The 16,401-nt window shown below is 39.1% G+C and overlaps 1 protein-coding gene across 4 annotated transcripts in view; it reads right to left on the reverse strand.

Annotated features, from left to right (window-relative positions):
* The window catches only part of CRPPA (CDP-L-ribitol pyrophosphorylase A), a 126,968-nt gene that overhangs the window by 34,391 nt on the left and 76,176 nt on the right, over positions 1-16,401 (reverse strand). Inside the window, exon 10 of one of the 4 annotated variants that reach the window (XM_080582640.1) lies at positions 1,475-1,604. The exons of 2 other annotated variants lie outside the window; for them this stretch is intronic. In XM_080582640.1, the coding sequence (XP_080438766.1) occupies positions 1,521-1,604 (84 nt within the window). In that variant the 3' untranslated portion in view covers positions 1,475-1,520. Of the gene's footprint in view, positions 1-1,474; positions 1,605-13,771; positions 14,145-16,401 lie in introns of those variants that run through there. One more of the 4 variants, XM_080582637.1, reaches the window with a different exon arrangement.

Consider the following 16,401-nt stretch of genomic DNA (forward strand, 5'->3'; position numbering starts at 1 on the left):
TCTTTCAGAAAGATTAAAAATATGACTAGTGTTTTCAGCTATATTTATGAAGTACTTCTTGACAGAGTTTCCGAATTCTCTCAGTAGGGGTAGAAGTGCCCTCTCACATTCAGAGATTATGTGGATATTACAATATCTGTCCTATTCTAAATGCAAAAGCTGTGGGCAGTAGTCTACATTTAATTGAGCCATCTCATGATTAATTTTACATTAGATCACTTTTCAAGAAAATAGGGATGAAATATAGTTTGCTATATGAAATTTCTATTTAAAAATCCAAATACTTCACCCAAGTGTCAGAACTCCAATAATTAAGGCTCCCTTGTGGACCCTATTTGAGGTGCCTTCTGCATAAAGTGGCTGAATACCATATGATGACTCACTTTTTCACCCCACAGGACCCATTGGGAACAGCACTGACTAATTGGACTGCTTGTCTAGTACTGCATGCCACTAGGGCTTGTAAAATGATTGTGGACCCCATGATCCCCACCTGTGCCAGACCCATAAACAGTAAAGTTCATTGCTGCTGTTCTGCTCCCACACTTATGTCTTGGTATCTCTTAAAACATTCAGTCTTGCCTTGCCTTTATTCTCCCCCCTTCCAATTAAAATATCTGTTTCTCTCTTATCCTCCCTTCTTGACACCAGATGTGCAAGCTCAGGTGGATTGTGAGCACAGGAAAATCATTCTGCCTCCTCTCAACTATTTACGCAATGTACAGCAACACCAAATGGGTGGAATAAGCTTAAATTGTGTTCCCTGGAATATATATTAAAAAAAAAAATAGCCTGGGTGGGGTCTGTTTAAAGTCTGTGTGGAAGTGACAGCCACAGGGAAAGCTAGAAACTAGGATCAAGTAAGCATGACCAGTGCACAGGAATGTCTGAAAACCTGGGGGCTGTAGTTTTCATTAGCATCAACAGTGTATGTACAAAAGAATGCTTATATAGCTTCATCATTTGGATAAACCTGGACTAATGTCTACAGGAAAAGATGTCCCTGATATCACCTGGCTTGTAATCCCCCTGCCAGGATGCAGTTTACCTTCAATATATATATATTTTTTAAAAAGTGTGGGGAAATAATTTAAAATAAAATTTACTGCATTTATTCTATCTTCCAGTCCCCCTTCCAGCTCATGGCTCAGACTGGAGGGCATGGACTCTATTAAGGAGCCCTACAAAAGGACAGAAGCTAGGAAGCTGGGGTACTTCAGAGTGGCTGCAAAAGAGGCAGTGCTAATCTACACACAAGAAAGAACACTTAATGAATGTAAAAATGGGATTTTGTTCACTTTCCATAAAACACAATGTTAGGGCAGGTTACAAGCATTTGCTAAGTCAGTGAACAAACCACACAGCTGAAAACAGGCTGCATATTGCAAATCTACTTCCATCTGCTATGAGAACTATGTAAATAAAAACATTCGTTTCTTCACTGGAGAACTATCTTTATGTATAGCTTGAATACCTTCCAAAAGCGATAGTTTATTAATCTGTTGTGGTCAGTTACAATTTTAACAAGTTTCTGCTGGGATCCTCAAAGGTTTACTCAGGAGACAAAATATCTTCACAGTCTCAGAACTTTCCTGCTTAACTTCCTATAAAAAACAACAACAAAAAACAGAAATGGCCACGCTGGTCCCTCTAACATCCTGCAGTGAACCATAGCTAAGAAAGCAAGCATATAGAGTAAGTACTACCATCAGTAGCAAAATCATTAAGGTTCAGTTAAAATGTCTGTTGAGAATGAGGCAGCTGGGCTGGAATTCAAAGCACAGCTCTCTAAACAACAAGGCACCAAAGCAAGTCACTAAAAGGCCAAAGACAGGGTAGGACTTAAACGTTTCTCCTCAAAACTTATCAGGTAACCAATTCCATTTTGAAATCCATGACTGAAGCTGAGTATCTTTTGCATCTGGGTGTCCTACAATTTTCTCCTTTTTTTTTTTTTTTAATATATATATACTCTTTTTGTCAAGAAGAATCCCTTGGCTTCAACTTTGGTGAGGAAAATGCAAATTCAAGTCTGAGTTAGAAGAGAGAATTGAGTTCACATCTTCTAAGGTTGTAGTTAATTGTCTAAGTTCTTTGTTCAGCTAGAAAGCAGTTTTAGAATACATACTGTCAAGTCCATTTAAACTTTCAGTCTCCTGTTTCACACAGTTTTTGGAACATACCTGCCACTGTTGGTAGAGATTGTCAAATTAACCAGAGCCATGACAATCACATAATACCGCATACAATTTCCTGTACGTAGGGCATTCCTGATCACAGGTCTAACAGCATTCATTTTCAGTTAGACTACAGATAACCAAAAAGATTACTTTGAAAAAAGTAGTTTCAAATTTTACAGAGAGAGAGAGAGAATGCTAGGAAAAATAATGTTTTCCCAAGTCACGTCTAAATTCATTATTGAGTTAAACTAACAAGAAGTTATTAGTAGCAAGGCATTTAGTTCTTTAAGCTTGAGGCTGTATCTCAACAGTGTCACCAAGAGGTGTCCAACAGTGTAGTTAAGGACATCCATAATGCAGTCCTAATTACCTCTTTTCCAATTACCCACTTAACAGATAATGTAAATACTCATTCACACCTATAGACCTGCACTTTAAAAAGAGGTGGTTATTCTGACCTAAGGGAGTTTTTCCTAATCTTATCCAACAAAACCATTCTACATTTAATTGAGACTTTTGGTCAGTTTTACACGTATCTTCTACTCAGCTTTGGTACCAAATAAAGTTGAATCCCAGAGATGACAAACTTGGACTGAACACAAGTGTAAGGATATCGACTTGCTTACAGTGCACTCTAAAGCTTGCAGAAACAATAAACATGCTGCTACCAATGATAAAATCATAGTAACAAAAAGAGCATATTGGACCAACATCATACGACTGTACTAGCCAAAACTAATTAACACCAAAGTACTCAGCGATAAAGCTCATGCTGTAAATTAGCACTCTCTGAGCTATTTTGCCCAACGTTCCTACCCTGGGTGAATCTGATCTTTCATATCCGTAATTATGCTGGCAAGTACTATCTTAAACACAGCTACTCTGCTTCTGGAAAACAATTCTTACTCGCAGCTCTTACATACCTGCACCATGTGGGTTACCCCTTTTGATTGTTACACCTGCGGTCACACCACTTTGATGGCTTCACCAGTGCTACTACAATTGTTTAGGAAAAAACTATTTTAACATAAATGTCATCTTCATTTTTTTCTGTGAAGAGAAAGCTGTCTTATGTCTGCCGTGTTGTGATGGACTTTGACCTGAAGCAAGAGTGAACATCGTTTCCAAAAGGCAACATGAAGGAAGACCTTGAATTATAAAATAAGCCGTAATTGAACATTAGTGCGATTCAGACAAACAACCGGAGGGGAAAAAAGGGTTGCTTTTTAATAATAACCCTGAACATTTCTGTATGTCTCTGTATTTGAAAAGATATCGCTCATGTCCCACTTAACCAGGAATATGTAGGCGATAATTAGGCCTGAGCCAGTGAGCCTCCAAGCGGTTCCTCTTAACTCTGGAATATTAATTAGTACAAAATATATGGACTTGCTGAATAGAAGGGGAGAATGGCCTAGTTCATAACAGAAAGAATTAGATGAGTAAAAATATGCAGAGTTAATTACACAAAATGTCTTTGCCAAAGAAAGAAAATAAGAAATAGACGGTTATACAAAGCAAATATATAGTTCAGACAAGCCGTTACCAAGTCACCTATTCAAGATGGGCAAGAGTACTAAAACCAACACAGAAGGAAGGCAAAGACAATAATGTTCACTTAAAAGAATAATCTTAGTAGTAGAGTGGAAGAGGCTGGATGATCAATTACATTTTTCTTACTCTAATTTCTAAGGTTCTGTGTATGTTAGCCACTGATTTTGTTCAAATCCATCTCTTTTAGAATACTTTCAAGCTCTCACAGACAGCAATAAGAGAGTAATAAGGAGTTGTCGGCACATGAAATCATACCCTCTCTTCACTACATGCACAAGCCCTGTTAACAACAGAAGTATCACTACACCTGACAGAACTAGTGCCTAGATAAAGCAGGCACACCTTTGCTATTTTTGTTTCTCACACAACATGTGAAAAGCTCCATTAGAATAATTAGGAACTTCTGGCAGCTACTTTCCTATGTCAATGAATTTTACCCACACTCTCATTCCTGGGATGAACTATTTCAGCAAAGAGATTATATTGTTTGGGAAAATGGGTTTATTCAAGTGACAGAAAGTCATGTGTTTTTTTCCAATTTGTCTTCAAAGGTGGGATGACAAGATATCTGGAAGCAAAAAATTGACTGGTCAGAGATAGAATTAAGGAAAGTGAGAAAATATATCTGAGTACACCAGGCCAGTTGTTCAATAATCTCCACAAAAATAAATAAATAAATAAATAAAATTTTACATTTGTTGGATGATTCTAGGTAGTGAAATGCACTGTTCTCAATTGTCAGGTTAAAAAAAAAGACATAAACATGAAATAATCTAAGATTTCAATAAAACCTTAAAAAGCTAAGAAGCTGTGCTTATATACAACTATAATTGTATTTTTTTCCAAATATCATATCTTTTGAAAAATTCATGCAAAAATTGCAAAACTATTGTGATGTTTGCCTTCTCTTCCTGTAACGCACCAATTAAGAGTTACTACCATGCTAATCAGCAAAACCTGACACCAACAGGATTAATAAATGCATGATTACCTGTTATTTAGTAGCATGGGTAACTACTTAAAATTGGTTTTGGAGTAAATTTTAGTAAGTTGAACTCTGACATAAAACCAAACCTGTTTACTGGAACTCCAGAAGTCCCCAAAGAGCAATGTAAATCATTCCAAAGCAGTTTGAAGGTTTATAAACAAATCTGATTAATCACCTCTCCAAAAAATTTAGAAACAAGAAACAGAGAATAATTTTTCTATTATTCCATAAAAATAGTAATTCTGTGCTATTTCTTCTAGAAATATCCCAGTTAAAATTATTTTCACAGGAAGACTATAGAGGGCACAGGATTAGTACTGCCAATTGTCCACTACTGAGCTATTGAGTCCATCTCTTTTAGGAACAGACCAGTTTCAAGCTCTTAGACAGTAATAAGGAGCTGCTGACAAAAGAAATCATACCAGCATAACTTTTAAATAAGGACTTGGTGTGGCCTTATGAGAAGGGACTTAAAATTTACTCTTGAGATGCGTTGTTATCACGAGCCATGTCAAGGCATACTACCTTTAAAATGCCTGAGTCAGATATGCAAGGCACTGACAAAGTTCTCCCTTAATCTAGGCATGTAATTTGTACCAAGCAGAGTTTATTGATCAGAAGTAACTTTCCACCAGTAAACTCTTCATAAAAATTTAACATATTTTGTTTTACTGTTCTAAAGCAATTTTAAATCTGTTGAATATTTATTCTCAGTTCAATACGAAGGAACCATCACTTAGTCTAGACTGCAACCTTCTGAGCATATCCATTAGTTACAAAGCGATGATTTTCACTGAAACTTGAACTTTGCTCCCTAAAAGTAAGGAGCTTTTGAACTGCACACCTATCACAGTATCAGAGTAATTACAACCAATCTACTTATTTTATGCACACAGGGGAAGGCATGGTTTCTATCAGACCAAACCCTCCCTGCCAGAGATGAAGCATGGAAACTTGAAAGTGACCCACAGCCTCCCACAGAGACTGACCTAAAACCATGCACTGTTTAGAGCTGCATTTAATCTAGGCTTTCCTGTGGGATCAAACAGCTAAGTACAAATTTACCAGAATATACATAGAGCATTAAGAATCTGCCTTATCTAAATTTGTGTTCTTTAAAATGTGCACATGATAAAGTATCATCTAGTACACTCAACTTCTCCTAAAACTGTGCTTGCAAGGAAGTGTAACAAAGCAAACAAGCAGTTTGGGAGAAGACGTGCAACAAAATCCTTTCCTAAACCATCTTCCCTCCTAGGCTTCTATTCCATAGTGGGATTCTAACAATAATAAGAAACTTTCCTGATGGATGATGTAATGCTCACCGATCTAAGAAATGATTAAATAATGTTCTCACCATAAAATATTTTATCTAGGAGAAATACAGTATGATAGGCTTACATAATTTTAAAATAGTTTGAATTTAAACTTTTCAGTGGAAACTGTTTCCATTCAATTTTTCAGATAATTAGACCATACCATCTACTGTCAAACAGGTTTTGAAATAGCAAAATCATCAAGGTTTATTTGCAGTTGTATGCATTTATCTGAATGTCAATATTTCAATCTCATTGAATGTGATTATTTTAGACCCTAATCATTGCAGTATTTCAGCTACTTTTCAAGAATTAACAAAAGAGTTAAATTCCTGCCTAATACAGACATCTGGAGCGTTTTATGGATGGTTTTAAAAATTCAATAAATAAATACAAACTCTGAAATATCATACATTTGCTTCAGTTTTACTTTTGCCCAAAAATGACAGCCTACTCTGTATCTATTTTTAGAAACAGATTCAGGATTCTTCACCTCTGCTCTGGGTTACTGTATCATGTTTTGCCCAGCCATCCCATATCTTACATAACAATATGTTAAACCTCCAAAAGTTATGTCACTATGCAACATATATATCTGGTAGTGGAAGAGGGAAAAGCTTTCCATTAAAATTTCTTATCAGCAGAATAAGAAAAATGTGCACAAGAACAGGAGCTTCCCGCACCCTGACAGGGTGGTCCTTAAAAGAAATAATTCACCTTATACAGAAGGAACTAGCATCTCCTTTCCTTCCAACAGCAGAATCAAAAGAGGGAGGATGGTTACTCAAAACCTCAGGGGAAAAAGGCAAACGCTGTCCCTTTTGACAAGAGCAATAATTTTAACTCATGAACTCCATGAGCTTGTAATGACAGTCATGCCGTAATTTCACAGACTAATCTTTGTGCTTCAAACATTGCAAGCACAAAGCATGCTTTGAGGACAAAAATCAAAAACTGAACTATGGCACTAGTAGTATCTGACCTACCTCTGAAGCCTCATTTTGTATAATGAAAAATCTCACACTACAGAAAGAAACTTTTAAGATTGCACAGCTTGGGGAACGAGTGGACATAAAAGTTTTAGTGCAGTCAGGCTCAAAAAGTGTACCTCATTTTACTGCTGTCTTTTATGTAGAGATCACATTATTTTTACCTCTCAGATGTTTTGCTAAAAATTTTGCCTAAACAGCTTAACACCTGGACTGATAAATGTAAGCGCTGAACACTGGAATTAACTACACAAGTCAGAAATACTTAAACACGTATCTCTGTTGGAATGGAAAAACCGAGTCAGTGAAAACGCTGAAAGCAGAGGCTCTGCCAAAAATGAGCATTCACACTGCTGCCAGTACCACACAGGTTGAATCAAACCCAAATGTAAACAGTCCTATTTTTTAAAAGATTCTACTTGGTGGAAACTTCAGAGATCAAAACAGTTATAAATCAAGGGGATTTTATTTAGCACATTGTGAATGTCTCTGACTCTCAATAGAAAGTATCACTTCTCTGAAATGGTGGGAAATTACACTGTAAGGTTTGGAATATAATTAAAATATTATTTAGAAGGATGAATTAAAATTGGCTTCGGAAAATAACAGCTCAAAGAATGTTTTAAAATCAAACATAATTAGCTCAGACTGCAGATGCTTGAAATTATATGTAACTGTGACATTTTCTAACTTTTTTTAATTCATGCATATGATAGGAAAACTTTCAGAAAACATTTCATGACAACATTCAGACAAAAATCAATACCCATGGATATTCCCTATGATCTAAACGTCTTTCTCTGAATGACAGTTATTTTTAATGAAATACAACAATACCTCATTCTACCTTTGTTAACCCTACCAAAATTCTTGCACTTCCATGTCTTAAGAGAATTTTCAGAGTAGAGTTTAATCTAACTTCAAACGCTATGCATCTCAGACTGTCTTGAGATATGAACATATCTTCAGACCCAGATGTTCCAAAACCGATATAGATGAAAGCCAGAAATGTTTAGAGACTTCATATTAGTGAGATGAAGATGCCACAAGATTTGCTTCTGTTATCTCTAAATGTTGAAAAGTAAATAGCTCTCAGCAACCAGAAGCCAGCAGCAGAACGCACTCAGATTGTTTTGGCCCTTATCCTCGGTGAAGAGAAACAACACGTATTTATTGGCTGTAAGCAAATTCGTTTGCTTGTCTCTTGGTGGCTGGCTGGTTTGGATGCTACAGCAAGATCTGTGAGCTTCTTGGTGTGTGTGGATAAGCAACGCCGAAGGAGCAAGGGCATATTTGCACCTTTGAACACAGTAAATGAACAGACAACATAAGGCAAATAGCTAAATGAGAAATCATAACTGAAAAGGGCATATGAGTATGCTAAGAGCCATTCATAAACATCAGGGGAGCTTCCATGAGAATTTTCCTTTGTCCTTTCTCTACAAAGACAGAGATATGCAGGAGATGAAAGTAATACTCATGTAGCAAAGAGAAACAAATACAGATCCAGAAAGATGGTCAGCATGCAGGAAGTATGTGGCGCTAGAAAACTGAGAAGGTGAGATTCGGCTAGGGCATGAGGCTGAAGAAAGCCTGTCCAGACAAGACAAAATTTGCAGATACCTGCTGAAAAACAACTCCAGGGTGACAGGCCAAAAGAGGAGCCAGATGATGCTGAGACAGTGTGATAAATACAGAGCAAAGAAAGAAAGAAAAAAGGTAATGGAAGGCAGAACTGAAGGACAGGTTTCCTGACCCAATAAGTAGAAATGAAATGGGCCAAAATATAAGAAATCTTGCTACAGGAACCAGGTAATGCAGCTAGACCTATAAGAAGAGTGAAGATCTGGACTTCTGAAAGAGCCAGGATTAAAAGCCAAGAAAGAGTACAGCAATACCGCAGACAGAGGGAGAAAGAAGAAATTAAAGAGTGGCAGGGAAGGAGATGAGAGAGCAAGACAGTGAAATCAACAAAAGAATCATAGAATGGCTTAGGTTGGAAGGGACCTTAAAGATCATCCAGTTCCAACCCCCAGCAGAAGAAACCATATTTTGTGTTGTATTTTGAATGTAGAAAACAATCATCTCAGAATGTCTCAAAGCTAAGGAAATGAGCCTAGATTACAAAAACTCACTGTAAAATGACAAAGGGACAGAAAATAAAAACACATAATGAAAGCGTCCTTAAAAAGTTAAAAAGAATGTAAATGAGCAGCTACAAGAATTAAATCCTCACAGGCGATGTGGAAGCTACTGTGGGTAACGATATTGAAAGCACAAGCCAGTGCTGGGGTCATGGGGGAGAGTGGAAGGCTTGAGGGAGGGCAGCAAGAGGGTGGTACACTGAAACAGCAGGATAACGGAGGTTGTAAGAACAAGAAGGCATCTTTCAAAAAGCTGCAAACATGCCCAAATGGAGGAAATAGAATCATAAATTAAGGCATAATAAATACAAAAATACAGTAAAAAAAAATAAATAAATAAGGAACTGCTAGCAAAAAGAATCAAAACCAACAATAATATTTTTCCTAAGACACATCAAAAGAAGGAAGTCTGCCAGGTTGTAGGACCAACTGATGTTAAATGTGTACAGTAAAGGCTCAGAAAAGATGCAGCTATTGAAGAGGAAATTAATTTGCTGAATCGGTGTGGGGAAATTTACATGATGGATCTCCTCCTTGTCAATGACCAATCAAAGAACCTGTAAACCTGCAGTTACTATGGAAGAGGTATGGACGAAATTAAAGGGAGGAACATAGCAAATCCTCAGGACTATACGATATTCACCCAGCAGTCCTGAATCTCAGCTCCTAATGGGGGTGCATAATCTCTAGTTCAACAATTGCCTTAGCAGTCACAACTGGATGACAGCAGTCACCGAATCACAGAATCATTTACGTTGGAAAAGATCTCTAAGATCCAACCTTTAACCTAGCATTGCCAAGTCCACTACATCTACAGGTTTTTTGAAGACCTCCAGGGATGGTGACTCAACTACTTTGCTGGGCAGCCTGTTCCAATACTTCACAACCCTTTCAGTGAAGAAATTTCCCCTTGTATTTTTCCCGCTATAGCCTCCTTTAAGGTAATTGAAGACTGTGATAAAGTCTCCCCTGAGCCTCCTTTTCCTCAGACTACACAACCCCAGTTCCCTCAGCCACTCCTCACAGGACTCTGCTCTGGACATGCTCCAGGGCCTCGATGTCCTTCTTGTACTGAGGGGCCCAAAGTGGAACACAGTACTTGAGGTGCAGCCTCACCAGAGCTGAGTACAGAAGGACGATCGCCTCCCTGCTCCTGCTGGCTACACTATTCCTGATACAAGCCAGGATGCTGTTGGCCTTCTTGGCCACCTGGGCACACTGCTGACTCACAGTCAATCATCATTCAATTTAAACCAAGAAAAGTCTGGATGGATTTAGTACTCTACAAAATACTAAGTCTTTAGCCTATATCAGGCAATGTAACAAAAAATGAAATAGTGGATAGTAATGGTGGACATCAGATTAACGATGATGGTAGAATCAATGAATCTTTCTTTTGTACAGGGAACTTTCCAAGCGGGAACTTGTTGGAACTATTTGAAAGTGTGGGTGGACTGTTGATGCCAGAAATTCACTGGGATTTTCAAGACTTTCAACAAAATTCCTTTCCAAATATTTTTTAAGAAAACTGAGGTGTCACGATATAAGACAGAATTCCTGACATGAATTCTGACTTGCTGAAAACACAGAAAGAGAGGGCAGAAGTAAATGGTGAGTTCTCAGACCAGCATTCAGACAGATCAGGTGGGATCTGTTACAGAACCTACGCTGTTCAACATATCCATAAACGAACTGGAAGAAATGAGTAAGCAATAATATGAGTTTGCTAATGACACAAAGTTTATTAGGGTATAACTGACAAATGAAATGTAGAAAGACCATTATAAACTGAGTAACTAGGCAGTAAAAATGACAAATGAATTTTAATATAGACAAATGTAAAACACTGCATGTGTAATTCACATATAAAACGATGTGATCTCAGCAGACTGTTACTACTTGGAAACAAGACATTGGGATTAGGACACTATTTTGTGAAGAACCATCTCTCTTTCTTTTCCAGTCCATGTAGCTGTTTGTTACAGGATGCAGTGGATGCTAACAGTCTACTTGGGCTTCAGGACCCTAGAGAAGACCATGGAGAATAAATCTATTAAAGGCTAGTAATTCCACAGAAAACAGCTCTGGCTCAGGAAGTACTTAGATTAACAATAACTGAGTAGGGGGAGAGAATTAGGGGTGTCATGTATGCTTGCCCTGATCTGATTCTTTCCTAGGCATTTCCTTATAAATGTTGTTAGACACAAGATAATGGCCTAATAAATGTTTGATGCATTATAACCATGTTAGGTGATATACTGTAGCATAAATCAGCCCACCTGACAAAGAAATGTAAACTCGGGGTATATCAGGGCAGATACTTCCAAATGAGACAGGTAAGTGGTATGTTTGTACGCATCTCGAGAAGGCTCAAATGCACAACAGAACTTCTAGGACAGACAAACTATGACACAAAGGGAGGATGCAAGGGCTCCAGTTCTTCATCCTATACAATAATTCTGAGAAGGATATGACTGCACTATGAATGCAGCAGGGAAATACACAAAATCATCCTTCAGTAAGAATAAGGGGATGTAGAAAAGCCTAACTCTTTGGATAAGCACTTGATTAGTTAATGAAATGAACACAAAACTAGGCAGCATGGGACTCAGCTCGGTGTGAAACACTCCCTTCCAACTGTTTTCTTACTGCTCTAGCTTTAGTGGCGTTTTTGAATGTAATAAAGGTTATGTGAGTGTTGTTAGTTTAACTAAAAGAAGTAATCTTAACTAGCTGCAGAAATAAGAACATGTGAAAAGCTCTAGCTCATCCTACTACATAAGAATTCATTGCTTTTCCTTCATTCAAAGAAACATTCCACTGCACACAAGAAACACAGCTCTATTATAAGAAAGTAAATCACGGCTGGATAATTTAAATTTCCTATCACTCAGTCTCAAAAAGAGCAGCAGTTTCATTTGAAGACAAAAGGAAATAGGTGGTGGGAAAGGTCTAAAGAGTAGCACAAGCAAGTTCAGAATTTTCTATTGTTTTTATCAGTTATGATGAAAAAATTTTTATTTAAAATAACTGTGGAAGTTACTGGTTTTCTGATACTTTCATTCCAACATATCAGTATGTTTTATTTCCATCTTCCCAAATAATATTAAAAAGTTTATTGAGACCTAAGGGCTGTGCACAGGTTGGGGAGTAAAATGCATTTTTCATTCTTAACATTATAGGGCTTTTGCCATCAAGTGTAGTATCACATTATTTTTATATACTTCAGCATCTGGTATGTTCCGTAATGGATGACTTTCATATGATCAATCCAATTTAAGCAACAAATGTGATTTGAGGCTTAGTAACACAAATGCATATAGAAAAACACAAATGCATATAGAAACCTTAAGTGCTGCTTCCAACCCTTATAAAGAAACACACACAAGTCAGCCTGGGGCTCACTTGATTCCTACTTGTAATTAGAGGGAGAGGATGAAAGTGGAAATTAACACTGCAACGTAGACTTGATGGCCAATGCCTCCACTGCACAAATTTTAAGAGCTATCATACTTTGAAGACTGCAGCAAATGCAACAGAATGACTTCAGTTACCAGCAATGTACAGCATGATGTGGATTTCTTTTTGTGTTTAAATGGATGTAGAACTTCAAAAGCTTTCCTGGTCAAACATAGTAATAAAAACAGTTATGCTATGAACTGTGTTGTGAATTAATCCTGGAAAACAGCTAGGCACCACATAGTCACTCACTCATTCCCACCTAGGACCCATCTCTGTGGGACAGGGAAAGAGGAAAGGAAGAGTAACAGCAAGAAAAGTTGTTGGTTGAGATAAAAAAAAGTTTAATAAGCAAAGAAGAAGTTGAAGAAAAAAGAAAGAAAACAAAAGAAGTGATGCAAAGGCAATCACTCACCACCTCCCATGGGTAAATGCCCAGCCAGTTCCCAAGAGAAAGATGGCTAACCTCCCTAAACTCCCTTCTCTCCCTTTTTATTGCTGAGCATAGCATTATATGGCATGCAATATCTCTTTGGTTAGCTGGGGTCAGCTGTCCTGGCCGTGTCCCCTCCCAGAATCTTCCCCCCAGCTAACTTGCTGGCAGGACAGTGTGAGAAACAGAAAAGGCCTTGACACTGTGCAAACACTGTTCAGCAATAGCTAAAACATGGGTGTATTATCAACATTGTTTTGGTCACAAATCTAAAACACAGCACTCTGTGAGTTGCTATGAAGAAACTTAACTCCATCCCAGCCAGACCCATTACACTGAGGAAGTTATATGGTAGAGGGGAGAATTTTACAAGGCACAGTAAAAAATTAAAATTAAAGCACAACTGATAGCTGTCATTGGATACAAGTAAATGAAACGAGTGAAAATTACAGATATTTCTCTGTAGAAACCCAAAGTTCCATAAATATGTTACACATCTTTGCCTGTACAAACATAAAATACATTAAATACAAATAAAAGATAAATACAAAACCTGTAAGGAACACTTCTTTCCGAGAAGACCACTCTACAGTAAAATATTGAAACAGTATTAACATTACTAGCAAAGCTAGCATTAATTCTATAAAATCCTTTTTTCAGAGTAATTTTATACTTCAGCTAGAAAAACAAACTCTGCATTGAAATAATAAGGTCTCTGGGGAGACCTCGTAGCAGCGTTCTTATACCTAAAGGGGGCTTTACAAGAAAGATGGAGAGGGACCCTTTACCAGGGTGTAAGAGAAAGCCATTACAAGGGTTAACAGTATTAAACTAAAAGAGGGGAGATTTAAATTAGAAGTTTGGAGGAAATTCTTCACTCAGAGGGTGGTGAGGCACTGGATCATGTTGCCCAGAGAAGCTGTAGATGCCCCATCCCTGGAGGTGTTCAAAGCCAGGCTGGATAGGGCTTTGGGCAACCTGGTCTGGTGGGAGGTGGCCTTGCCCACAGCAGGAAGGTTGGAACAGGGTGATCTTTAAGGTCCCTTCCAGCCCAAGCCATTCTATTATACATTTTTTCATTCTATTAGAGAAAAAAAAAAAAAAGTTATCTGAGAAATTTCTGCCTTTTCCTTAGAAAAGTATACCGAGGTACAAAAGATCATTAGGAAACTATCAAAGCATGAGGCAGGTAACATTTTCAAAATGCCTCTTAAGCATACCCAATGATTTTGATAAGCTTCTTTTTTGTTGCTGTTTTATGTATTGAGAGCTAAAGCCAGAAAAAACACATACCCTCATTGCTACAGGTTAGTATTTTGGGTACCTGCTAAATGATGCCTTTTGGGGATAGCATGTAAGCAAGGTGAGAGGACTAATTTTTGATGCTCCTGGTCTGATGCCCAGCTTACTCAGACTTTAAGCATTGCTTTAAGCCAAGAATTGCAGTACTAACAATCCAAAAGTGAAACTGTCCATAAACAAATACAATGGACTTCACAGGTTTTTATTAGGCAAGTTAGCAATGGAAAAAAATAAGTTAAAAGCAGTTTGTTTGCAAACAAAATTTTATGTCAATATCCTTTCATTCTAAATGTTTATGTTTCCAGTAAGAGATAGCAGGTCAACATCAAAGCTTTCATAATAGGGAAAAAATGTCAGAGTAACTAATAACAGATTGGAAGATCAAACTCAGATTTGATATTCATAATAATATTTGTTTTGCAAACGGTTCCAATTCAATGTTTATTCTCTATCACATTGAAGTATCTAGCGTAATTAAAACATACACACTTTTCAAACTTGTTATTTTCCTTCCCTCTAGAGAACTTGGCATTTCACCTTACAAACCCATTTGTCCCCCAAAATTTTACTCCATGCTATCAAACTATTTTAGAGCAATATTATTTTATAAAATTGAAATATCCACGAAGAGAAACAATCACAAGCCACTGTTGACTAACATTGACAGAATGCCTTAACTGGGCTATGAAAGCAAGGAAGTTTAAAGACAATTTTATGAACACAAGTCTTTTAGGATAAGTCTAAGCGTGTGCTAGGTCTGGCTGGGATGGAGTTAGCTTTCCCTGCAATGGTCCACATTAGTGTTGTGCTCTATACATGTAGCTAGAACAGCATTGATCTCTCACCAATGTTTTGTCTATTGCTAATCAGTGCTGGTCACAGCACCACGACTCTCTCCCCATGCCCCAGAGCCAGCAGGCTTGAGGTGGCCAGGAGGTTGGGAGAGGACATCACCAAGGCAGCTGACCTAAACTGATGTATTGTGTTTACATGGCAAAGGCTTGGCAGCAGGGGGACTGCAGGGGTGGCATCTGCCAGATCTGCAGAGCCCAGCAGCTGCCCCATGTCAGGTCAGAGCCAGCTCCAGCCAGCTCCAAAGGGACCCGCCACTGGCCAGAGCTGAGCCAATAACCAAGGCTTTTTGCACCTCTGTGATAGCATATTTAAGAAAGAGAAAAAAAATCTGCAGTGCAACAGCAGCTGGGATGGTGAAGATTGAGAACCAGCCCTGCAGCCCCCAAGCTCAGTGCAGCAGGAGGGCAGGAGGTGCTCCAGGCACGCAGCAGCAGTTCCCCTGCGGCCTGTGGAGAGGCCCCTGGTGGAGCAGGCTGTCCCCCTGCAGCCCATGGGTCCCACACGGAGCAGATCTCCACGCTGCAGCCCGTGGAGGAGCCCCCGGTGGAGCAGGTGGATGTGGCCTGGAGGAGGCTGCGGCCCATGGAGAGCCCCTGCAGGAGCAGGCCCCGGGCCGGAGCTGCAGCCCGTGGAGAGGAGCCCACGCAGGAGCAGGGGGTCTGGGGGGAGCTGCCGCCCGTGGGGGACCCGTGCTGGAGCAGTTTGCTCCTGGGGGATGGACCCCATGGTACGGAGCCGTGTGGGAGCAGTTCTTGAAGAGCTGCTGCCTGTGGGCAGCCCACGGAGGCTCAGTTTGGGAAGGACGGCATCCCGTGGGAGGGACCCCACATGGAGCAGGGGCAGGGAGTGACCGTGAAGCAGCGGTGGAGATGAAACTCCAGACTGACCACAGCCCACTCAGGGGAAGGAGGGGGTAGATGGGAGTAAGGTGTCTTTAGTTTGCTTTTAGTTTCTCAGTGCTCTAATCTGCTAGTGATATAGGCAATAAATTACATTGATCTCTCTATGAGCCTGTTTTGCCTATGACCATAATTGTTGAGTCATCTCCCCATCCTTATCTCAACCCTTGAGCCTTTGCCATTGTATTTTCTCCCCCTCTTCCTGTGAGGGGAGGGAGTGAGAGAGCAGCTGTGGTGGAGTTCAGCTGCCCAGCTGGGTAAGAGCACCACAGCTGACCAAAG

Source organism: Anser brachyrhynchus (assembly GCF_964034855.1).
Source record: "Anser brachyrhynchus genome assembly, chromosome: 2".
NCBI lineage: Eukaryota > Metazoa > Chordata > Aves > Anseriformes > Anatidae > Anser > Anser brachyrhynchus.